Source organism: Haliotis rubra, unplaced genomic scaffold, assembly GCF_003918875.1.
Source record: "Haliotis rubra isolate DU_JTF1 unplaced genomic scaffold, ASM391887v1 Scf442, whole genome shotgun sequence".
Lineage (NCBI taxonomy): Eukaryota > Metazoa > Mollusca > Gastropoda > Lepetellida > Haliotidae > Haliotis > Haliotis rubra.
In genome coordinates, this window is record NW_025767127.1 from 874,356 (window position 1) to 900,494 (window position 26,139).

A 26,139-nucleotide genomic window follows, 5' to 3' on the forward strand; every position below is an offset into this window, starting at 1 on the left:
TGGTTGGGTCACCTAGTGCTGTAGGTTTCCACTTATCTCACCGAGCCCGGGTTCGATTAGCCATGTGGGTAGAATGAGTGAACCCTGTTCTTGCCTCCAGCACGTTACACCATGATATTGTGGTTAATACTAGCATAAAGTCATACTGCTTCACTAAGTACACTACATTATTTGCATCTGAAAGTATGTTGCAAACTGGTGCATTCTAGCTTTCACGATAAGAAATATAATTCAATTTATTTATATATCATTTTTTGCCACAATGTGTTAGAATGTCATGATATAATCAGGTTCAAAATGCTGGTATACGTTTTTGGAGAACAACCAATCCGAGATTAATTATTATGAAATATGAGCTCACAAAACACCCTACCCTTTACCTTCTCGCATTTATGAGCATTTATTCATCTGGACATGTATGTAGATTAATATCTTCAAAAGTGACATGCATAGATATCGTAGAATTGTCTTTAGATTGGGGAAAGGCATATCTTATAAACTGCAGCCTTCCAGAGTGATGGCCAAAACACATGATGCAGGATGTGAATGGAACATTAGGGAAGAGTGTTTAATCACAGCTATATCAGAATACAATGAAAATAATTTATTCCGAGCCCACAACAGTGGCTGATAGCACCAGCAACCATCTATACCATAAGAAACACAGTCTGCCTGTGTCACACATTACAACCACTTGATCCTCGGTCAACTCCTTAACTGGAACAAGCATGAACAAATGAGGACCTACTGTTATCAGGGTGAGTGAGTGAGTTTAGTTTTATGCCGCACTCAGCAATATTCCAGCTATATGGCAGCGGTCTGTAAATAATCGAGTCTGGACCAGATAATCCAGTGATCAACGGCATGAGCATCGATCTGCACAATTGGGAACTGATGACGTGTCAACCAAGTCAGCGAGCCTGACCACCCAATCCCGTTAGTCGCCTCTTATGACAAGCATGGGTTACTGAAGATCAATATTCTACTTCACAGGTCTACTGTTACCAGGAATCTCTGGATGAGACAGGTAGGAGCTGAGGACCCGGGGTACTATTTATACAGAAACCTGCTGGATCGTGAAAGGTCGACGTCTCCCTACCAAATTGGTTTTCTATCAATCTGAAGACTTACAGGAATGTGACTGACTTCTAGGACTCAGAAACAGGAACATTAGTGTTTTTTAGTGGAGAGAGACTGACTGAGATTGGTTTTAGCAATATTCCAGCAATATAACGGCTGGGGACACCAGAAATGGGTTCACACATTGTGCCCATGTGGGGAATCAAACCCGGGTCTTCGGCGTGACGAGCGAACGCTTTAACCGCTAGGCTACCCAACCGCCCCAGCATGGAGAGACACAGTAGCATTGTAACAACAAGCCTTCATTACAAGTACAGTCCTTGCCACTTGAAGCAAAATCACGAAGTATCACAATGATCATCAGTCATTGTAACCATATGATGAAAACTTAAAGTGTTGAATCATTGATCACCAGCCAAAAGGATGTTTTTTTAAAAGTGCACAGTTGATAATGTGGTTATTGGTTTACAAACCAAAGTTGAGTATATTCTCCAAGCATCTGTCTTAAAGAAAATCCTAGGTAATTGAACATGGCAAGAACTTTATTATATATGTTTATTTAACCTACCAACTATTATATTATTAAAAAATAAAAAAGGACAATACTTTGAATTCATTAATTAAAGTTGACATCACTAAATAATTGGATGATGTTACCACCACAAACATTTAACTAAAGTTGAGTAAAAACATCTGATATGTTCTTGCATGTTTATCATCCTGGGAATATTTCACATGTTTCAGTTCTCAAGTCACCTGTTTTCAACGCAATACTGGAGCAGTGGGGTCGCCTTGTGGTTAAAGCATTCGCTCATCACGCGAAGAACAGGGTTCGATACCCCACATGGGTACAATGTGTGAAGCCCATTTCTTTTGTCCCTGCCATGATATTGCTGGAATATTGCTAAAAGCGGCGTAAAACTAAACTCACTCAACGCAATACTGTAATCCATTTAGTGTCAAGACGTGAAACTAGTGCTCTTGAGCAGTGTCAGATGATACAGTAGCTGGACAATTGTTACAACTAATAAGATATACAGTCACGCATTATCTGACTTAAAATACAGCTTCAAGGAAGCTAGCTACCGAAGTCTGGCCACCACTACCAACAAGTGGCATGAAAGGAATCTACAAGAGGTCACAGACATCAGGAAATTCCAAACAGCCATGAAGCGTGCCCAGAGAACATATCTGTCTAGCGCCAGAAGTTATTGATTGAATTATCTGTGCCATTATCTGCACCACTGGCCATCCAGCTGTCCTTCATCACCATCAGTGTTATGACCACCTTTCCAATCAGTGTTATGATCTATCAGTACTAATCTGTTCCTATTGACAGGGGGCGGGGGGTAGCCTAGTGGTTAAAGCGTTGGCTCGTCACGTCGAAGACCCGGGTTCGAATCCCTACATGGGTACAATGTGTGAAGCCCATTTCTGGTGTCCCCTGCCGTGATATTGCTGGAATATTGCTAAAAGCCGGCGTAAAACCAAACTCAGTCAGTCAGTCAGTCCTATTGACAGTCAGCACCAATACACTACTTGCATCTGTTAAGTGTCCACCATTGTTATCTTATTACTTTTGTTTCTTTGTATGTTATTTTTTTTTTTATTATAGGATATTTGTATAGCTGGTATTTTTTTTCCCTCGATCATTGGATGTCAATCTCAACGGCATTGTTTATTATCAATCTCAACTCCCCGGGGATCATACAACTCTAGCAGCCACAAGGCACACGAGGAAGTTATTGCGGCTTCTCATCCCTTACGAGGTACCCATTCACAGCAGGGTGGACAGGGACACATAGTCACAGTACTTTGTCCAAGTTTACTGCATGTTGCTGTACCGCAACCAGGTGTTTGCACGCGTATTCATGTGGCCACCATCTGGTCATATACCAACAGATTCGTGGGTTCTTTTAAAGTACACAGGGTTGTGTACTGTACACTAGGGGTTGTGACAACACTGAAAGAGTCTGCACACAAAGTTGACTCAAGGTTTTACACCTGGTCACAGGTGGGTTCGATCCCGACACCTCAACCTGCGGCTGGATCACTAGCCTGGGCGCTTTAGCCAGCTTTCCCACCTGGGCCCCGTGTATGTACATATAAGCTCTCTGCTTCCTGGTTTTCTTTAAATGATGAAGTAAGAATAAATTCAAAATATGTGTGTTGTTACAATGAAAAGAAGACATATATAAATTTTCCTGTTATGTTTATCAAATCTAAATGCCATTCAAATGCTTTGAAGACTTGTGTACCCAAGGTCATCTGACATAACACCAGTGATGAGGAAGAGTGACACAGTAATGAGGAAGAAGTGGCTCACTTTAGCTTCCCTCTTGATGCAATAAAAGACTTAATTATTGCATGACTTGCCTGAAATCGATAATTGAAATTGAAAGCTTCCAAAAGATTTGCCATATATGGAATGTAAACACTCGTACATCGAAAACTATTACACAGGGTGTTGTTGGTGTTTGCCAAACTGGTTTCAATCACATGTTGTGCATAGGATGTCGTGAAAGAGCCCAAGGGACATAACTCTATGGGTTTTTAATAATGTTCCGGTAGAGGGCAAAGAGTTAATTTCATGCAATGTTGCATTAATTGTTGAACATTTTAAATTAATATTGTAATCTAAAACACAATTTTGTTTGGAATAAATTATATGGGAGCTTCCCCATAGTTAGTAGTAAATGAGAGAAATGCATTATGTATTTTAGAGAAGTGTGGCGTGACATTGTGCCTTTAAGGATGGCTGACAGTTTACAATGAGCATTAATGAATGGGATAAGCATGTTATAAATATAGGCAATTAAGGGATTCTGAACATATACATGCCATGGCAACAGTGGAATTAGTCCTTGGAATTCAATGTTCATACTGACAAATTAAGGTTGTACCAAACTGGTTATTTTGACAAAGACACTCTAGATGTTGAGTGTGAAATGATTTTTACTATGTAGGTTCTTGTTTCTTTTACTTAAATGTTTTAGATTCAATTACTAGTTTTACATGTATATCTGTGATACTCTAGTTGCTTTACTGTCCTTTGTCGGCAGGTTTTATAAGCTCTATATATATTCTATTTCAATGTCAAGTGTTCTCGTCACGATATGGCTGAAATATTGCCGATGTGACGTTAAATAATAACTCACTCACTCACTCACTTTTACTTAAAAATGGCCTGTGACAACTGCTTCACACATTCGATCTTGACCAAATCTGGAATAAAGATGAAGTGGTGATGAATGATGCTTTAAGATTTTGCCAGATTCCACAAAGGGAAAATATCAATAGTCACAGATTTAAAATCATTGACAACAACACTGAAATAATCTTGAACTGAAGGAAATTTCCATTACTGGTTTACTATGAAATTCTTTAGTTGTTTTTTTTCAACAAGCCATTTTATTCATTAAAGGAAATATTATTTCATTTTGTAATAATTAGTAGTAGTTATAGATCTAAATATCATGCAGGAAGTATTTTAAAATGTTTACAGAAAAAGACCCACATTCACAGACATACCTGATTGTACAGATCCCCTACTTCGCTCATATATTTTGTGCAGAATTTCACCCTCCTGCTAAACATATAAAGGTTTGACAAATTTGTTCACACGTATTCTTGCAGTTCACACCCTGTCTGGTACCATGTCTGAACTTTATACATCCGCTGATTGGCGGAACTGACTTGGTAAAAACAACTGAAAACGTCATCAGAGATCCGAAAATATGTGCGGGGGTGGAGTCAAATGTAACGCCCCGCCCACACATAATTTCGGATTTTTTGCACAACTGACTCATTTAGTTTTCTGATACGTCCTCTCAACTCAGTGTCACAATTGAAATCATCCTGACTAATGTAGGAGAACAGGGTGCGCATCAATAGTAATATTAATTGATTTTTTTTTTAGTTCATTCCCTGATTTGTCTGAACCGCCGTATTTATTATTGTCATGTGACTGTCAAGCTCCTTACAGCAACACAACTCCCAACACCACTTTCGGACATAACATAAACAAGCATGGCCGCCAACACGCGGCGAGAGCTTCCTGTCACTGGTCACAAGCCTTTTGTTTGATGACTGTGTCGGGCTGGTTCTATGCCGTTCCGTTCGGTTTGACGCGGGTGCTCTCAGTGGTGAATGTAATTCAAATACTGGAAATATGTTAAAGGTAAGCTCTTTGTGGAAAATGACCCGTAATGTAAAACTGTACATATGTCAAATTATGGAACCGGCAATGACAAGTTCTGTGGTAATTTATAGGTCTGACGTGAGCAGTTCGATCTGATAAATCACTCATGATTCTCTCCCCGAGAATCCCCACTGATGTGATACAGCAACGTGATATGTGACAGATGGTATACTTGCCCTGCACCGCTCACCAGCTGATGGACTGACCGTTGCTCGGTCAGGCGTTGCTAATTGTGGTAGCGGGAGCGATGGATCTATTTTTATTCAGTTACTTATCAGAATATCTCCAGTGATCACAACTATAACGACTGCTAATTTTGTAATGTATGTATATTTCCAGTTATCTATAACCACCACTTTTCTTTAAGTGTAATATTTATCAAGATCTGGGTTTTCCCATGACCTACAAAACTAAAGGTCCAGAGGACTCCCAATAATTCATTTCAAGAATCCTTACTATGCTTACATCAAATAAGAGGGACCTGTATTAGTGTAAGCAATGAAAAGATGTGGGTTCCTGTAATGTACTATTTCATAATTACTTTAATTAAAGAGCTTTTTTTAGTTCTTAAGATTTTGGTAAAATGATAATTATTGTGCATCCTTCAGGATGCAACGTATTCTGTTTTCATCCATTCTTTGCATTTTGTGCGTGAAGATGCACATTTCTTCATCTTGTAATGCACATCAAATATATAAGTGGTGTCATTAAAAATGTTTGTTGTGTTTATATAGTTCCAGAAGCTTTTGCAACTGGTATCTGAAATTGGAAATAACAGCTGTAACACATATGAGTAACGTTTTAAGTCATCCTGACAGTATTTGTTAACATCCACAAACTATATTCCAGCTCTGAATAAGTGATATTGCATGGTATAAAATTATGTGTGGTGTATGTGTTCAAGAATATTCTTTACAATATATTACCATGATAATATTCATTACGTTTTTACCGTAAAGGTGACAAATAAGTCTGTGTGACACATGTTGCAGCACCAGGTTTAATGGTAATAGAAGTACTCGTGACATCTAAAGCATGTGTACTTTTGATTCAGATACATCTTTGACATCAGTCATGAGTAACAAGGGAGACACCCCAGACAAGGCTGGACCAGGCTCCAGGGCCACCCCAGCAGTTCTACCTGTTGGACAAGATGTCTCCTCACAAGCACCTGCACCTTCATCAGGGTCAACGGATCCTGAGGACGGGTTCTTTCTTGGCCAAGTCAGGGACGAGTCTGTGTTTGGATCTGGACCGATGAGGCAGTTGTCTCAGTTCAGCGGTACTAGTGAAGCTTCAGAAGGTGTTACAAGCATGTCGTCTGGCAAGGATGATGTTTGTGGGCGCAGGTCACCTGCATCTCGACCAACTTCAGAGCTGTCTCAGTTATTCTTTTCGCCACACCAGATTGGTCCATCTGGCGGGTTTGTTCCGGTATCGCCCAGTTCCAGGCAGTCAGCTGTTTCCCAGATGCCCCAGCATAGTGACCGCATAACTCCAGGTGAGTAATGACTTACATGAACGTGTCAAGATCGTTAGGTATGTCTTCAAGAAAATACAACTCTGCATATAGAATGAGAGATTATTGTGTAAATGTATTCGAATTAGTCACTATGGGCATGTACAAACAAATCTGGAAAACAAACTATGAATATGATAAACTAAATAATAAAGATTTCACCTTAACTGACAGGTATTGTTGCAAGTGATACATTCCACAGCTATAGCTCACTTGGTTAGATATTTTGTTGACTTTTCTTTCACTTGGCACATTCAAATTCCAAAGATTTAAGCTAAATATCTTTAGCCCTCTGCACATTTAAATGATTTAATGTTTTGATCCTTCCATAATTTGAAACTGTCTTCTAAAACAAAGGGTTGAAAAATTAGTGTCTATTTTTCAAGCTTAAAATGTTAGTGTTTTCCTCATTGCTTTTTAACCTTTATCAATGTGTGAAGCCCTTTTCTGGTGTACCTGCCATAGTATTGCTGAAATATTGCTAAAAGCAGCGTAAAACTCAACTCACTCACTCACTCTCTCTTAACCTTTCAAGCAAGAACATCCTGAAACCCAGATAATGAAATGATCTCACCTATGGCTGTAGTGGCAGATATCAAGTTGGTGTGTTTCACTGGTTTAGGAACATGGTGGTTCATGTAGACTGTTTCTGTCCTAGTTATTTTTGTCTTAGCCTAGCATTCCCCTGGATTCTACTTCTCTGATCCTGTAACTGTTGCAGTGAGTGGTTCTCCTCGAGGGGATGATTCTGATCTCTACTCCCGGCCCACCTCCATCCATCAGTCTCCTCAGCTTAGCTTGAGGAGCGGCTCTGTTGGGTCCAGCGGCTCCTACAGACTTGGGGGACACTCCAAACTGACACCCAACATCAGCAGGCCACTCGTTCCTCCGGTGTGTCACCAACATCTTCCAGAGAAGCCGTGAGTGATGCACCGACTCCGCCAGCAGATGGCCATCAGCCACTTCTCGTGCAACTGTCCAGCGGAAAACGAGCAGAACTGTCACATGTCTCGGATGAGGAACATAGAAAAAGTATAGCTGATTCAAGGTCATCCCGAGGTCGGGACAAAACTATAAGTGAATCTTTGTCAGCTGTGAAGGAAGATGGAGAAACAAATTATACACCCATGTCCAGAGTTGGATGGACTAGCTTGGACACTGAGGATCATAATGATACATTTTATCATGGCTTGAATCCTATGTATGCAACGGTCACCAGCAATGCCTCCGCCTTCAGTCGAGAGTCTTCAGACATGGCCTACATTCCGAACTTCCCTGGAGGAATCATACACTTCGTGCAGGACGGAGACTCTGTCTTCAACCAGATGGTCAGTATATGCAGCAAGGTTGTCATATGATGCAGAAGCAACAGTAAGGTTGTCATATGATGCAGTAGCAACAGTAAGATTGACATATGATGCAGTAGCAACAGTAAGGTTGTCATGTGATGCAGTAGCAACAGTAAGGTTGTCATATGATGCAGTAGCAACAGTAAGGTTGTCATATGATGCAGTAGCAACAGTAAGGTTGTCATATGATGCAGTAAGCAACAGTAGCAACAAAGGTTGTCATGATGATGCAGTAGATTGTCATATGATGCAGTAAGGTTGTCATATGATGCAGTAGTGACAGTAAGGTTGTCATGTGATGCAGTAGCAACAGTAAGGTTGTCATATGATGCAGTAGCAACAGTAAGGTTGTCATGATGATGCAGTAAAGGTTGCATATGACAGTAAAGGTTGTCATATGATGCAGTAGCAACAGTAAGGTTGTCATAGTGATGCAGTAGTGCAACAGTAAAGGTTGTCATATGATGCAGTAGTGACAGTAAAGGTTGTCATGTGATGCAGTAGTCATATGACAGTAAGGTTGTCATGATGATGCAGTAGCAACAGTAAGGTTGTCATATGATGCAGTAGTGACAGTAAGGTTGTCATATGATGCAGTAGTGACAGTAAGGTTGTCATATGATGCAGTAGTGACAGTAAGGTTGTCATGTGATGCAGTAGCAACAGTAAGGTTGTCATATGATGCAGTAGCAACAGTAAGGTTGTCATATGATGCAGTAGCAACAGTAAGGTTGTCATATGATGCAGTAGCAACAGTAAGGTTGTCATATGATGCAGTAGCAACAGTAAGGTTGTCATATGATGCAGTAGCAACAGACAGTAAGGTTGTCATATGATGCAGTAGCAACAGTAAGTAATGGTTGTCATATGATGCAGTAGCAACAGTAGTGACAGTAAAGGTTGTCATATGATGCAGTAGTGACAGTAAGGTTGTCATATGATGCAGTAGTGACAGTAAGGTTGGTTGTCATATGATGCAGTAGTGATGACAGTAAAGGTTGTCATATGATGCAGTAGCAACAGTAAGGTTGGTTGTCATGTGATGCAGTAGTGCAGTAGCAGTAAGGTTGTCATATGATGCAGTAGTGAGTAAGTCATATGATGCAGTAGTGACAGTAAGGTTGTCATATGATGCAGTAGTGACAGTAAAGGTTGTCATATGATGCAGTAGTGATAGTAAGGTTGTCATGTCATATGATGCAGATGCAGTAGCAACAGTAAGGTTGTTGTCATGATGCAGTAGCAACAGTAAGGTTGTCATATGAGTAAGGTTGTCGCCCATGATGCAGTAGTGACAGTAAAGGTTGTCATATGATGCAGTAGCAACAGTAAGGTTGTCATATGATGCAGTAGCAACAGTAAGGTTGTCATGATGATGCAGTAGCAACAGTATATGATGGTTGTTGTCATGATGCAGTAGCAACAGTAAGGTTGTCATATGATGCAGTAGCAACAGTAAGGTTGTCATATGATGCAGTAGCATGACAGTAAGGTTGTCATATGATGCAGTAGCAACAGTAAGGTTGTCATATGATGCAGTAGCAACAGTAAGGTTGTCATATGATGCAGTAGCAACAGTAAGGTTGTCATATGATGCAGTAGCAAGGTTGTCATGTGAGTAAGGTTGTCATATGATGCAGTAGCAACAGTAAGGTTGTCATATGATGCAGTAGCAACAGTAAGGTTGTCATCATGATGCAGTAGCAACAGTAAGGTTGTCAACAGTAAGGTTGTCATATGATGCAGTAGCAACAGTAAGGTTGTCATATGATGCAGTAGTCAATGAGTAAGGTTGTCATATGATGCAGTAGTGACAGTAAGGTTGTCATATGAGCAGTAGTGTAGTAAGGTTGTCATACAGTAAGGTAGCAAGGTTGTCATATGATGCAGTAGTGACAGTAAGGTTGTCATGATGATGCAGTAGCAACAGTAAGGTTGTCATGATGATGCAGTAGTGACAGTAAGGTTGTCATAGTGATGCAGTAGTGATGCAGACAGTAAGGTTGTCATATGATGCAGTAGTGACAGTAAGGTTGTCATATGATGCAGTAGCAACAGTAAGGTTGTCATATGATGCAGTAGCAACAGTAAGGTTGTCATGTGATGCAGTAGCAACAGTAAGGTTGTCATATGATGCAGTAGCAACAGTAAGGTTATGATGCATATGATGCAGTGATGCAGTAGCAACAGCAACAGCAAGGTTGTCATATGATGCAGTAGTGACAGTAAGGTTGTCATATGATGCAGTAGTGACAGTAAGGTTGTCATATGATGCAGTAGTGACAGTAAGGTTGTCATATGATGCAGTAGTGACAGTAAGGTTGTCATATGATGCAGTAGCAACAGTAAGGTTGTCATATGATGCAGTAGTGACAGTAAGGTTGTCATATGATGCAGTAGTGACAGTAAGGTTGTCATATGATGCAGTAGCAACAGTAAGGTTGTCATATGATGCAGTAGCAACAGTAAGGTTGTCATGTGATGCAGTAGTGACAGTAAGGTTGTCATGTGATGCAGTAGTGACAGTAAGGTCATGTGATGCAGTAGTGACAGCAAGGTTGTCATGTTGATTCTTTGCTTTTGCTGATCTTGCCTTAATTTGTGACAATGTTATGTACATTTGGCCTTTTCATTTTAATTTTTCTACAAATATATTTTTTTAATTCTGTAAAACATTAAATCTTGTACTTAATATTATTACATGTAGTTAATATATGATCGTTTTAGAGATGTTAGGCTTCAGAGATTTGACAGACAGTCACTTATACATGTGACTCTATTTCAGGAGGTTTACATACAAATGACCTTATTTGAGGAAGGTATTGTCCTGAATTCACTTGTACACTTGACCCTATTACAGGAAGTCACTCATACCTGTGACCCCATCTCTGGAGGTTTACATACAAATGACCTTATTTGAGGAAGGTATTGTTCTGAATTCACTTGTGCACTTGACCCTATTACAGGAAGTCACTCATACCTGTGACCCCATCTCTGGAGGTTTACGTACAAATGACCTTATTTCAGGAAGGTATTGTGCAAGTGACAATATGTTCTGAAATCACTTGTACACTTGACCCTATCTCAGGAAGGGCGGTGGGGTAACCGAGTGGTTAAAGCGTTTGCTCATTACGCCGAAGACATGGGTTCGATTCCCTACATGGGTACAATGTGTGAAGCCCATTTTGTGTGTCCCTCGCAGTGATATTGCTGGAATATTGCTAAAAGCGGCATAAAACTAATCTCACTCACTCACTCACCTATCTCAGGAAGTCACTCATACCTTTTATGACTCCATTTCAGGAGGTTGATGTACAAGTGAACCTAGTTCAGGAAGTCACTTATCGTGACTCAGTGACTTTCAGTGGTGCATATCAGTCTATTGTCTGGGTAAATAGTTTCTCAGCAGTTCCTTTTCTCTTCCATAAAATATTACAATTGGAGTTTGAGCATACCTTCAGTCTAGTGAGTCAGGTAGAAGCCTTTCTTGGATTTCAGGATCGTTATTATGTGTGTATACCTCGAGACAGCACGGTTGATGATGTTGCAAACTACATCGCTGGTGGCTGGCGGCGTCGTACACCCAAGATTGTGCTCTCTGTGATCAGCAGTGTGCAGTACTTCAAGGCCTGGGAGAATGAGAGAAGTGTGGACAACTTTAAGAGGGGCCTCATTCAGGTAGGCTGATGGTGTTCAGACTTACAGACGTGTTCAGACATACACAGAGTTGCATCCAGGAGCTCAGAAATATACATACATGGTCACATGGAGCAGTTCAAACATACACATGGCCATATGGGGGAGTTCAGACCTACACATCACATTGAGCAGTTCAAATATACACATGGTCACATGGAGTTCAGCATGGTGGCATTCAGATACACATGGTCACATGGCAGTTCAGACCTACACATTGTCACATTAAGCTGTTCAGACCTGCACATGGCCACATTAAGCAGTTAAGACCTACACATGGTCACATTAAGCAGTTCAGACATACACGTCATATTAAGCTGTTCAGACCTACACATGGTCATGGTGGCTGTTCAGACCAACACATGGTCACATTAAGCAGTTCGGACCTACACATGGTCACTTGAAGCAGTTCAGACCTACACATGGTCTCTTGAAGCAGTTCAAACATACACATGGCCATATGGATTTATTCAGACCTGCACATGGTCACATTGAGCAGTTCAGACATACACATGCCATATTAAGCTGTTCAGACCTACACATGGTCATGGCGTTCAGACCAACACATGGTCACACATTAAGCAGTTCGGACCACACATGGAGTTCAGACATACACATGGTCACATTAAGCAGTTCAGACCTACACATCGTCACATTAAACAGTTCAGACCTACACATGGTCACATGGTGGCATTCAGACCTCACATGTCATATTAAGCAGTTCAGACCTACACATGGTCATGGTGGCATTCAGACCACACATGGTCACATTAAGCAGTTCGGACCTACACATGGAGTTCAGACATACACATGGTCACATTAAAGCAGTTCAGACCTACACACATCGTCACATTAAACAGTTCAGACCTACACACATGGTGGCATTCAGACCTACGTCACATTGAGCATTTCAGACCTACAGTAAGTAGTTCAGACATACACATTGTCACATTAAGCTGTTCAGACCTACACATGTCACATTTCAGACCTACACATTGTCACATTAAGCTGTTCAGACCTACACATGTCACATTAAGCTGTTCAGACCTTTATGGAGTTCAGACCTACACATGTCACATTAAGCTGTTCAGACCTACACATGTCACATTAAGCTGTTTAGACCTACACATGGATTTCAGACCTACACATGTGACATGGTGGAGTTCAGACCTATACATGGTCACATTAAACAGTTCAGACATACACATGGTCACTTAAAACAGTTCAGACCTACACATGCTCACATTAAACAGTTCAGATCTACACATGGACACATGAAGCATCTTTGCTTAAAAGAGAGATAGTGACGTTCAATAATAACTCACTCACGCACTCACTAAAAGAGAGATAACAACGTTACATGTCTCCAACATATTTCAGGCGGCAAACTTGACAGAGATGTGGATTCTGACCGATGGCCTTGACCGCGGTGTGGCGAAGATGATCGGCAATGCTGTGTACCAGGAGATGGCACGTAGGAAGTGCCAGGAAATGGATACTCAGGTGGTCAAGAACGTGTACATGGTGGAGAAGGTGACCAAACTGACTGTACTGGGTATTGTCAACAAGGAACACATCGCATACTCTGAAGCCTTGAGTGGAGAGGTACGTTTGGACTATCTTTGTAGTGGACCTTCTCCATGGTTTAGTGATTAGAGCGTCCGCCCGGAGAGCGGAAGGTCGTGGGTTTGATCCCCGGACGTGTTTCCAAAAGACTCTAAAATATGGTACTTGTTGGTTCCTGCCTGGCGCTTGGCATTAATGAGTACAACAAGAACTGGTCGGCTTGGAGTCAGTATAATGTGTCTGAGTGGGGTATTCATGCTTAACTGCAGCATGGTATCTCAGTGATCTAGCACTATAAAACCAACTTAAGTCTGGGCTAGTACAAGCAGCCACACTTAAACACATGAGCCAAATATTCGTAAGTGTGACGTTAAACCACATTTCACCTCACCTTACCTCACCTCACCTCACCTCACCTCACCTATCTTTGTAGCAGGAGTGAGAAATGTTTATGTTCTGGCTGATAGTTCTCATTACAAATCTTTGTGAGTTCAAAATTGTACGTATTTCTTCAGCACAAGGACCCACAAGAACTAGAGAATTCCGGCTACAAGCCATCGTCAGGGAAGTACAACCTGAACCCCAACCACACCCACTTCATTCTGGGGGAGGAAGTCACGTCGCAGGAACTCATCAACTTCAGATACAACCTGGAACTGCGCTTCCAGATGCCCGTCGGTCGTCCTCGGCGATATCGTCGGATGCCATCAAGCCAGACCACCCTGTGTAGGTAGACCTGTGTATATAAAGGGGCAGTAAGATCATCTAGATTGGAGAAACTGCTAATCCACTAAACATGTTGGACTGGCTAAAACCACACATACTCATATTGATTACCACCTCTCTGAGAATAACAGAGCAGCGCTGTCTGGAATGTGACTTGTTGAGGAGCATTGTTTTACACAAAGCTGCAGCTAATACACAAGCTGCTACCCAAATCAAACAGAAGATAAGTTATTGCATTACTTGGGATGTTAGAGGTGTCAGCTATGCTAGGATTACTCAAAGCAATAACACTATGTTCCCCGCGGCCACGGCAGCCGCGTTTCACTGAAATGGGGACCAAACGGAATGGACATGAGACAACGTGGGAGGACTGAATGAGCAAACATGACTGCTGTGGATGCCGTGCCAGATTTTTAAACTGTTCCAAAATTTGCCACCGCAGTCACGGTACTAATGAGAAACCATGTAGGCCGTAGTAAAACTGGGGGAACGCAACAAAACATGACAGTACGTAATAAGCCATAACAAAACTTGTAGACGATCCGTAGTGGGACAGGAGGCATGTGTATTTCCCGGTATCTCGCGGTTCTTTCAAGTTTTGTCACGTTCGGCCATGTTTGTTTGTTTTTTTGTCATGGATGTTTCACCCTTGCTGTCCGTTTTGTCCAGGTTCTCACGGAAGGTAGGTTTTTTTTGGTAGCTGATTTGTCCCGTTCTATCATGACTCATCCAGGCGTGTGACAGTTTACAGGGTAGGCAAGATATGGCACGTTGCATTCTTTGGCATTCCCTCTCTGCAGGTCATGCTGGCCTTCTTGATGGCCAAAATCCCACGGTGCATTACATTTTGGGGAAACAGGGCTGCCGTGGCCGCCGGGAACATAGCGTAGCCCTAGCATTAGGTTACTGCTTTACTTACCCCTGGTTTCAGTGACCTGTGAGGTAATAACAGTACTTATCCACAGTTGCAGGGAACAGCGAGGTTGACCTGGTTCAGACCCACATGCCGACTGTAGAAGGGACCACCACTCCTGTGATCGGCCTCCTGATTCAGGGGGGACCACCAGACATTGACCACACCCTTGCCCTCCTCAAGAAAAAGATTCCTGTGATTGTGATGAAAGGGTTTGGTCTGGCAGCTGATCTGATTGCATTTGCTTACCTGGAAATGAAGGAAAGGTGAGTGAGGGTATACCATCTGAACCAGAAGTAGACATTGTAACTGTGTTCTGAAAGATTTTTAGAAAGTCAGAAATAATATATCATTGTGTTATGGGTTTTCAGACGCTTAAGAACATCTGTTGTATTCTCAATTATCACATGAAAAATTGCAAAACACATCACTAAGTTATTAAAGACAACTTTATCATAAACAAAAGCCATCATCCGAGTTCTTACAGTATCTGTGTGACGCTACCCGCCTCGTTATAAATCGAGAAGACCCGACGTCTAAAACAATGTGACGTCTGAAAACTTATTATCTGACGATACTCTTTGTGGTTGAGCATTAATATAAATCGTATAATTATATTATCTGCAGTGAAAGAGGTAAAAGTGATGTACTTATATTTGGTAGTAAAATTCAAGCACTGGCACATGCCTTGAAAGAAAGTAGCTAATTACTTGCTTGTGTGATGACTTCAATCGTTATGTATCCATGGTAACAGATCTGATGATGACCACATCAACATGTACATCAAACCAGAACTGATGAAGAAGGTCAAGGCTGCTTTTCCTAAAGATTTCAAGGATGATGATCTAGCTCGTAATGAGTGTCGAGACAAGATTCTAGAATGTGCAATAATGGCGCATCAGGTTAGTTTGTGAATGTCAAATGTTTGCTCCCCCTCTCCCTCACTCACTGTCTCTATAATCCACTCACTTTGGGTCACTTCATGTCTCCATTCATGTAATGTGTCTGCAGCAGGACCTTCTTGCCTACCTCATTCCTTCCTAGTCCGCTGATCTTTGTATAGCAGAACATTTTCATCCCCTCCCTTAGCCCCTTGTCTGAACCGTGTTACCAGTGTGTTGCAGGACAGTCTCACCTACCTCACCCCTCCCTTAGCCCCCTGTCTGAACCATGTTACCTGTGTGTTGCAGGACAGTCTCACCTACCTGTCCCTCTCCTTCCCCTGACTGAACCATGTTACCTGTGTGTTGGGACAGAGTCACAGTACCTCACCTCCCTCTCCTCTCCCCTGACAGTCTGAACCCTCCCCGTGTTACCTGTGTGTTGCAGGATAGTCTCACCTACCTCCTCCCTCCCTTTCCCTGACTGAACCGTGTTACCTGTGTGTTGCAGGACAGTCTCACCTACCTCCTCCCTCCCTTTCCCCCCTTGACTGAACCTGTGTGTTTACGTGTTACCTGTGTGTTGCAGGACAGTCTCACCTACCTCCTCCCTCCCCCCCCTTTCACCAGACTGAACCATGAACCATGTTACCTGTGTGTTGCAGGACAGTCTCACCTACCCTCACCCTCCCTTTCCCCAGACTGAACCATGTTACCTGTGTGTTGCAGGACAGTCTCACCTACCTCCTCCCTCCCTTTCCCCTGACTGAACCGTGTTACCTGTGTGTTGCAGGACAGTCTCACCTACCTCACCCTCCCTTTCCCCAGACTGAACCGTGTTACCTGTGTGTTGCAGGACAGTCTCACCTACCTCACCCTCCCTTTCCCCAGACTGAACCGTGTTACCTGTGTGTTGCAGGACAGTCTACCTCACCTCCCCTCACCCTACCTGTGTTTGCCACAGACTGAACCGTGTTACCTGTGTGTTGCAGGACAGTCTCACCTACCTCATCCTCCCTTTTCCCCTGACTGAACCGTGTTACCTGTGTGTTGCAGGACAGTCTCACCTACCTCCTCTCCCTCCCTTTCCCCTGACTGAACCGTGTTACCTGTGTGTTGCAGGACAGTCTCACCTACCTCACCCTCCCTTTCCCCCTGACTGAACCGTGTTACCTGTGTGTTGCAGGACAGTCTCTCACCTACCTCCCTCCTGACTGAACCTTCTGTGTGTTGCAGGACAGTCTCACCCACCTCACTCCTACCCTTTCCCCAGACTGAACCATGTTACCTGTGTGTTGCAGGACAGTCTCACCTACCTCACCCTTCCCTTTCCCCTGACTGAACCGTGTTACCTGTGTGTTGCAGGACAGTCTCACCTACCTCACCCTCCCTTTCCCCCCTGACTGAACCGTGTTACCTGTGTGTTGCAGGACAGTCTCACCTACCTCCCCTCCCTTTCCCCTGACTGAACCGTGTTACCTGTGTGTTTGCAGGACAGTCTCACCTACCTCGTTTTCCCAGGACCCCCAGACTGAGACCGTGTTACCTGTTGTTACAGGACATTCTCACCTACCTCACCCTCCCTCTCCCCTGACTGAACCGTGTTACCTGTGTGTTGCAGGACAGTCTCACCTACCTCACCATCCTGGACACCAGCAGCAAGGAGTCGGATCTCACCCACCTGAACAAGTACATCCTGACGGCCCTCTTCAAAGGTTTCAGATCCTGTTCTATCCTTATCCCTCTTTATTACTTAAACTGTGGATTGAATGGCAGCATGATTGTACAACCTTTAAACACCAGCTCAGACTTGGAAACTAGGGATTCAGTGGGAGTGTGATTGTATGATATGTTTATATCCCTCCCCACCACCAAGACCGACACTGGAACCGGGGATTCGAAGGCAGTTTGATTGTTATAATGCTTACACTCCTTCATCTCATTCACACAAACTGGGATTTCAAAGTCAGTTTGATTGTATAATGTGCTTATATCCCCTCAGCTCAGACACGGAAACTGGGGATCCGATGGCGTGAACAGATACAGAGGGACCTTCAACTCACACTGGACTGGAACAGACCAGATCTAGCAAACACTGAAATCTTCAAGAAATATAACTGGATTAATATCAAGGTTTGTAACTCATGTCAGATCTGTCATTGTATCACCATTGTATCATTGTATATAAACATCTCTGTCATACAGGTGATGTTCTGATCTGTCATTGTATCATTGTATCATTGTATATAAACATCTCTGTTACAGGTGATGTCTGATTATACCATTGTATCATTGTATCATTGTATATACTCCATACAGGGGATCTGTCATTGTGGATCATTGGGATTCTACAGGTGATGTTCCGATCTGTCATTGTATCATTGTATATAAACATCTCTGTCATACAGGTGATGTTCCGATCTGTCATTGTATCATTGTATCATTGTATATAAACATCTCTGTCATACAGGTGATGTTCCGATCTTTCAGGTTGTTGCTTTTACCCCAGGGACTTGTTGGGATTCTGGGAGGGAATTTGCAGGTTGTACCAAGATGCAACAGATCATAAAAACACCATAATGATCATGTTAAGTGCTCCTAACATATTCCAGAATCTCCGAAGGATGTGGGCTGATCACAGTGGTATAATAGTGGGCTGATCACAGTGGTATAATAGTTTGCCAATGGTTTGTGGATATTTTCACAGCATCAAACTAGAGTCTAAGATGCCAAACAGTCCATTCAGCAGGCACATAAAAGATATTGAGTTTTCTTATCCAAACTTGACAGTTTATACATATGTTAGAGATCTTAGAACACTGTATATTTACTTTGCATTCTTTGTGTAAAAACTATGTGTGTCAGGGCATGCACCTCAACGTTTCACTGAGCATTGCATGCCTTTAAGGTATTAGCGTCGGAGTAGTCTGATCTAACAGGGAATGTTGTACAAATTGCAGCTCCCCAATGTCACGAAGCAGTGTACTGATGCTCATCAGTACACATCAACAATAAGCAGTGTGTTCCATCGCTGCCTATCTCAATGTCAGGGTTGTTCATTTGTTGCCTGTGGTCACTGTCAAAATGATTGACCTTTATTTAATTGCCTGGTGGATCCTTTTGTCACTTTAATGGAATGGCTCATTTACTAATCAGAAAAATGCAAACACTGGCGGTGTCTTCATTATTTGAACTTGGCCTAACCATTGAGATATTATTTCTGGAGCCATTTGGACAATACCACATTTTGTTCTTGGTGTTACAGGTGGAGGACCATGTGTTTCACCAGGCCCTGATCCGAACAGGGCGTGAGGATTTTGTGGAGCTGTTTTTAAACAAGGGGTTCCGAGTCCATCGCTACCTCCACCACAAGCGTCTACACAACCTGTTTGAGAACGCCCAGGACAAGGAGTTCTTCATCGGAGTCTGTCTGGAGGGTGTGCTTGGGAAGTCTGTGGTAGGTGACATCGGGGTCTGTCTGGAGGGTGTGTCTGGAGGGTGTGCTGGGGAAGTCTGTGGTAGGTGACATCGGGGTCTGTCTGGACGGTGTGCTGGGGAAGTCTGTGGTAGGTGACATCGGGGTCTGTCTGGAGGGTGTGCTGGGGAAGTCTGTGGTGGGTGACATCGGGGTCTGTCTGGAGGGTGTGCTGGGGAAGTCTGTGGTAGGTGACATTGGGGTCTGGACGGGGTCTGAGGAGCCTTGGGTGTGGTGTGCTGGGGAAGTCTGGAAGTGTAGGTGACATTGGGGTCTGTCTGGAGGGTGTGCTGGGGAAGTCTGTGGTAGGTGACATTGGGGTCTGTCTGGAGGGTGTGCTGGGGAAGTCTGTGGTAGGTGACATCGGGTCTGGTCTGGGTGTGCTGGGGAAGTCTGTGGTAGGTGACATTGGGGTCTGTCTGGGAGGTGTGCTGGGGAAGTCTGTGGTGGGTGACATTGGGGACTGGAGGGTCTGTCTGTGTGCTGGGGGAAGGTGTGCTGGGGAAGTCTGTGGTGGGTGACATCGGGTCTGTCTGGATTGGGGTCTGTCTGGAGGGTGTGCTGGGGAAGTCTGTGGTAGGGTGACATTGGGGGTCTGTCTGGAGGGTCTGTCTGGAGGGTGTGCTGGGGAAGTCTGTGGTGGGTGACATTGGGGGTCTGGAGGACATTAATGGAGGGTGTGCTGGGGAAGTCTGTGGTGGGTGACATTGGGGTCTGTCTGGAGGGTGTGCTGGGGGAAGTCTGTGGAAGGTGACATTGGGGTCTGTCTGGAGGGTGTGCTGGGGAAGTCTGTGGGGGTGACTCGGGATTGGGGTGTGTCTGGAGGGTGTGCTGGGGAAGTCTGTGGTAGGTGACATTGGGGGGTCTGTCTGTCTGGAGGGTGTGCTGGGGAAGTCTGTGGTGGGTGACATTGGGGTCTGTCTGGAGCGGTGTGCTGGGGAAGTCTGTGGTGGGTGACATTGGGGTCTGTCTGGAGGGTGTGCTGGGGAAGTCTGTGGTAGGTGACATTGGGGTCTGTCTGGAGGGTGTGCTGGGAAGTCTGTGGTGGGTGACATTGGGGTAGGGAGGGTTGGGGTCTGTCTGGAGGGTGTGCTGGGGAAGTCTGTGGTGGGTGACATTGGGGTCTGGAGGGTCTGGAGGGTGTGCTGGGGAAGTCTGTGGTGGGTGACATTGGGTCTGTCTGGTGCTGGGGAAGTCTGTGGTGGGTGACATTGGGGTCTGTCTGGAGGGTGTGCTGGGGAAGTCTGTGGTGGGTGACATCGGGTCTGTCTGGGTCTGGGTGTGCTGGGGGAAGTCTGTGGTGGGTGACATCTGAGGGTCTGTCTGGAGGGTGTGCTGGGGAAGTCTGTGGTAGGTGACATCTGGGGGTCTGTCTGGAGGGTGTGTGTGCATTGGGGAAGTCTGTGGTAGGTGACATCGGGGTCTGTCTGGAGAGGTCTGTCTGGAGGGTGTGCTGGGGAAGTCTGGTGGGTGACATTGGGGGTCTGGAGGGTCTGTCTGGGGTGTGCTGGTAAAGTCTGTGCTGGTGACAAGGGTTCTGTCTGGGGTCTGTCTGGGGAAGTCTGTCTGGACATTGGGGTCTGTCTGGAGGGGTGCTGGGGAAGTCTGTGGTGGGGGGGTGAAATCTGGGGGTCTGGGGGTCTGTCTGGAGGGTGTGCTGGGGAAGTCTTGTAGGGTGTCTGTGGGAAGGTGGGTGGGGGTCTGTCTGGGCTGAAGTCTGTGGTGGGGTCTGGGGTCTGGGGTCTGTCTGGAGGGTGTGCTGGGGAAGTCTGTGGTGGGTGACATTGGGGGTCTGGGGGTCTGTCTGGAGGGTGTGCTGGGGAAGTCTGTGGTGGGTGACATTGGGGGTCTGGGGGTCTGTCTGGAGGGTGTGCTGGGGAAGTCTGTGGTGGGTGACATTGGGGGTCTGGGGGTCTGTCTGGAGGGTGTGCTGGGGAAGTCTGTGGTAGGTGACATTGGGGTCTGTCTGGAGGGTCTGTCTGGAGGGTGTGCTGGGGAAGTCTGTGGTGGGTGACATTCAGGGGTCTGTCTGGGGGTCTGTCTGGAGGGTGTGCTGGGGAAGTCTGTGGTGGGTGACATTGGGGGTCTCTGGACCTGGGGAGGTGTGCTGGGGAAGTCTGTGGTGGGTGACATTGGGGTCTGTCTGGAGGGTCTGTCTGGAGGGTGTGCTGGGGAAGTCTGTGGTGGGTGACAGGGTGTGCTGGGAAGTCTGTGGTGGGTTACATTTGGGGTCTGGGGGTCTGGAGGGTGTGCTGGGGAAGTCTGTGGTAGGTGAAATTGGGGGTCTGGGGGTCTGTCTGGAGGGTGTGCTGGGGAAGTCTGGTGGTAGGTGACATTGGGGTCTGTCTGGGAGTCGTGGGGGTGTGCTGGGAAGTCTGTGGTAGGTGACATTGGGGTCTGTCTGGGGGTCTGTCTGGAGGGTGTGACATGGGGAAGTCTGTGGTGGGTGACATTCAGGGCTTCTCTGTGGTGTGTGTTCACATTTGGGGTCTGGGGGTCTGTCTGGAGGGTATATGGGGAAGTCTGAATTGTGCATTTTCTGATTCCAAGGAACATGGACCAGACCTACAATTGTCAACAATATCTGAGTAGATTCTGTCATTACGCATCTGCTCTGTCTTCTGTTAACATCTCAAATGTCTTGTTTTTGCTCGTTATGGCATTTGTTAAGACCTGTCTACAGATGATGTTTTCAGTTTATAGATTATTTCTTTGATGAGTTCACAAAACATTCCAAACAGGGGTGAGGGGCAGTGATGAATGCACTTGAATAGTCATACTGTTGTAGCAGTGACCATGTCAGGATTACCTGGGGATTTGGGGTTAGAGTGGGTCCAGGTCACCTTTGTTTCCCGTACAGGTGTCTACACAGACTGTGGTCAGACTGTGAGGCTGTGTTGATCTGGCAGCGTTGGTTGTTGGTCATAATATCAACCACTGGATTAACCTGGTAACTGCCCTACACAACAAATATCCTCCTCAAACTATTGACATGATCCATGTCTAGAGTGATACTGACAGTCTACAGCAGTCCATTTGTTCACCTCAGTATCTGTTTGATGCATGCTTGTTATCACTAATGATCAGCTGATTGATCAGTCGTCACCACTGATTGATCACTGTAGTCGTCACCAATGCTTGTAATCACTGTTTAATGATCAGCTGATTGATCAGTCATCACCAATACTTGTAATCACTGTTTAATGATCAGCTGATTGATCATACATCACCAATACTTGTAATCACTGTTTAATGATCAGCTGATTGATCAGTCATGACCAATACTTGTAATCACTGTTTAATGATCAGCTGATTGATCAGTCATCACCAATACTTGTAATCACTGTTTAATGATCAGCTGATTGATCAGTCATGACCAATACCACAAATGACGAGGTTAAAGACATTTCAAGTTCATAACATCCAGTATTGAGTATCAGTGATGACCTCCAATTGCAGGACCCGTACGCTCCCCTGGATCGTGAGTTTGTTGAGACCGAGAGCTGTGACCTGAACCGGCTGATATACCGCTGCACCCGGCTGACCAAGCTGGTCAACCCCTACACCCTGTCCATGAACGCCCTCGGGTCATACATCACAGACAAGGATGTGGCTGAGAGACGGGTAAGGTGGCACCGACTTGGAAACATTGAGATGGGGTTTCATGCATGGACTTGACATGAATTATGATCATATTTGTTTGTCCACATTTCGTTTTACAAGAGAGACGGGTAAAGTGTCACCAAGATGGAATATAAACATTTATCTTACCTCACACATAAATGTCGCTTTCTGATTGGCTGAGTGCTCTTCTATTATTTTCAATGTACCCTGCTTACAAGCGAGGTACATTTCAATGTACCCCGCTGTCAATGGCAACTCATTTGGTACTTCGTGGTAGTAATTCTTTATCTCGAATAACATTGAATCACGTATGATGTACGGAAATTACCGATGTTTTGCGAATGCAAATCGATGGAAGGGAGATAACTCTAAATCTGTTTATCTTGTCAGCAAAATCTAGCGATGGCTACAAAAAGATTTGTACCCGTGCTTCAAACAATTCAAAATTAACATTAAGGTGTTCGGTAAGATAAATACGTTGTTCACTGGTCCCTTGTTTAACAAGAAATCACTTTTATATATGTGGAAAAGGGGAGATAAGAAAAAACTTTAACTAAGAAAACTGTACAGCAATCATCATGTGGCCTTGCAGGCTGTCAACACACTGGTCTTCTGGGCGGCGTTGACCAACAGGCCGAAGCTGGCCAAGGTGTTCTGGCGCAAGACGGAGGACCCCATGGCGATGGCGCTCATCATCAGCATGCTGATGCACAACCTGGCCAAGCGATGGTGCAAGGAGCCAGACATCCGCTACAGCGTCAGAAAAACGGCAATGTAAGTACACCTACCTCCTCCTCCATACCTGGACACCTGGTGTTGAATGGTCAGAACAGTCATTAAATATTCTGGGGTGGGTGGTAGGGTATGTTTGTTCATTGGCCTTAAAAGTCATTCTGGGTGGGGTTTGTTTGTTTGAGACAGAATATTGTTTTTGTCACTTTTTAAGGTCCTTGTTGTTTGGAAGCAGCCATAACAATTATGGGGGTAACTGAATTATTTTCTTCAAGTTCAAACTTGAGAAAGTACAAAGGTAAGCCCCTAGAAAGATCTTGAATATAGAAGACCAAGTGTCAACTAAGCTGCAGGAACTTGTAAAAATGTGTCTCCATGGTTACCGAGACTTCGGAGTATTAAGTTAACCAGCCCTTGTGGAGATGTCCTCTGTGTGTCATGGTTCCTAATGGCACACATACAAGGACAGAGTCTTCTAACCAGGTGAAGGAACCACTGAGCTTCGCTCTTTGCACAGACGTCCTATCCACCAGATCATCTAGGCAGCAGGGTGACAGAACCACCAAACTTTATTCTTTTTCAGAAGAAGTCCTCCTTGGGGTACATATAAGCATTAAAATGTCCATCTTAAATCCTACGACAGTTGTAACTATATTTTTCAATAAAATATTTACAAAACAAAAAACTCGTTTTGTCTTGTGAGACCACCTCTACAGGGCCCCACCGGACCCCCTACAGCCAAGGGCAGGTAACTCTGCCGCTGTCTACCTCGTGACCTCACTTTTCATACTGTCGTTCTGTTGAATTGACATGCTTGGTGTTCGCTTTCGAGTTTGCTCTCCTACCGATCACGATGAGTGTAAAGAGTCTCAATCTGTATGTATGGTTCCTTTCTTTCGCTTGCGGGTGTTAGATGGACTTCATATGTTGATATTCTGATTCATCTTTTGTTGTAACTTTGCCGTGGGTTCTCTCTTTTCCAGCCTTGTGGCAGGCAAAATGGCAGACCGCTGATCGGTGTTTCCTTGCTACATGTTCTTTGTAGCTTGTAGTAGGAGTTCATATATTATGTTTGCATATTATATGGTAGGCTTGCCTAAATTCTCTCTCTCTTTTCATCAAATTTGTAGTAAGTTGTTGTTGAGTAATTTTGATAGAGTGTTCGTTTCGTATCACCAACTTTACTCACTAGTGTGTACCAAGGTGCGGCTAGCCTTTTTCTGCTTTGCATTGTATGTTTATAGTATTTAAATGGCTGTAGCTTGTAGCATTTAAATATCGCCTGTCCATTTTATTTATTGCTATTTACTTGTGTTTATATGTTTGCTGCTTCACAGTTCCTGCTAGTAACACTAGCGGTTTGCTGCTTCACAGTTCCTGCTAGTAACACTAGCAGGTTCTGTTGTTGCAGTTAAGCCCTGCAATGCGTTGTGCCGCACACTACCGCCACAGGATGGTCATAAGGTGTGCCTCGGTGTTTAGCGAGGGGCGGCTCCACGACGCTCAAGGATGTTCATAATAAAGCCCTTCGCGTCAATATTCCTGTTACGTTATGTTGTGTTATGTTACACATATACATTTCATACGTTTACACACAGCGTGGCTCATAGTGGCGAGGTTTTGCCTGGGTTTCTGCGCCTCACACACATTCTTTCAGGCACGCAGATTTTATGTTTTCACTAATCTGCTTCAGGCGGGGATAGATAATTTTGCTGAAAGGTTTCTAAGGAAATGCCTTTATCGTTCCCCGCCTACTCCTCCCCACAAACAATGTTGCTACACTACTGGTTGATTTCTTACTTATAGCAGCAGCGGAGATCGTCAGTGCACGCTCTCAGCCGTGGTTTCCAGACTCCGAGAGACTGGTACCCGGTCTGCAGGTAGAGATTACACCGGCGCATCATTTGGAGGAGGTCGGACCAGAGTTTCGGCTCGGAAGGGTCTGACCTCCCAGGGACGATCGGACTTGAGTGTCCCCAGAGCGAAGCTCTGAACCTGGGGTATAGCACCGACCGGGCTTCGGCCCGGTACAGCCAAATCCCTGGCACCCGGTAGCTCAGGTTTCGGCCTGATGTCTATCCACGCCCAGGCCAGGAGGCTGTTGAGGTGACGGAGCTACCGAGCTGCCGATCACCTCGACACTCCAAAGGTCTACCCGTGTACACCAGGGAACCCTGCACTGCCAGACTACACCCAGGTGTCGGGACCAGGGGTTCAGACTCTCTCTGAACCTGGGAGCATCGACCGGGCCGGCACCGCGAGCAGATCCTGGGCTGGTAGCTCAGGTCTCGGCCTGAGAGGTCTATCGATGCCCAGACCATGAGGCTGTTGAGTGTGAGCGGAGCTACGGGGCTGCCGCTCTCCTCGGCGCTCGAGG

General features: G+C 44.6%; 1 protein-coding gene across 1 annotated transcript in view; it reads left to right on the plus strand.

The window, feature by feature from the left end:
* Positions 1-5,120: 5,120 nt before the first annotated feature.
* Positions 5,121-26,139, plus strand: part of LOC124289469 (transient receptor potential cation channel subfamily M member-like 2) — a 47,846-nt gene continuing 26,827 nt past the window's right edge. Inside the window, exons 1-13 of the mRNA XM_046726085.1 lie at positions 5,121-5,260; positions 6,336-6,782; positions 7,522-8,128; positions 11,648-11,827; positions 13,226-13,450; positions 13,927-14,137; positions 15,103-15,316; positions 15,805-15,952; positions 17,553-17,646; positions 17,934-18,064; positions 19,197-19,388; positions 22,866-23,030; positions 23,623-23,804. Of these exons, the coding sequence (XP_046582041.1) occupies positions 7,928-8,128; positions 11,648-11,827; positions 13,226-13,450; positions 13,927-14,137; positions 15,103-15,316; positions 15,805-15,952; positions 17,553-17,646; positions 17,934-18,064; positions 19,197-19,388; positions 22,866-23,030; positions 23,623-23,804 (1,943 nt within the window). The 5' untranslated portion in view covers positions 5,121-5,260; positions 6,336-6,782; positions 7,522-7,927. The remainder of the gene's footprint in view (positions 5,261-6,335; positions 6,783-7,521; positions 8,129-11,647; positions 11,828-13,225; positions 13,451-13,926; positions 14,138-15,102; positions 15,317-15,804; positions 15,953-17,552; positions 17,647-17,933; positions 18,065-19,196; positions 19,389-22,865; positions 23,031-23,622; positions 23,805-26,139) is intronic.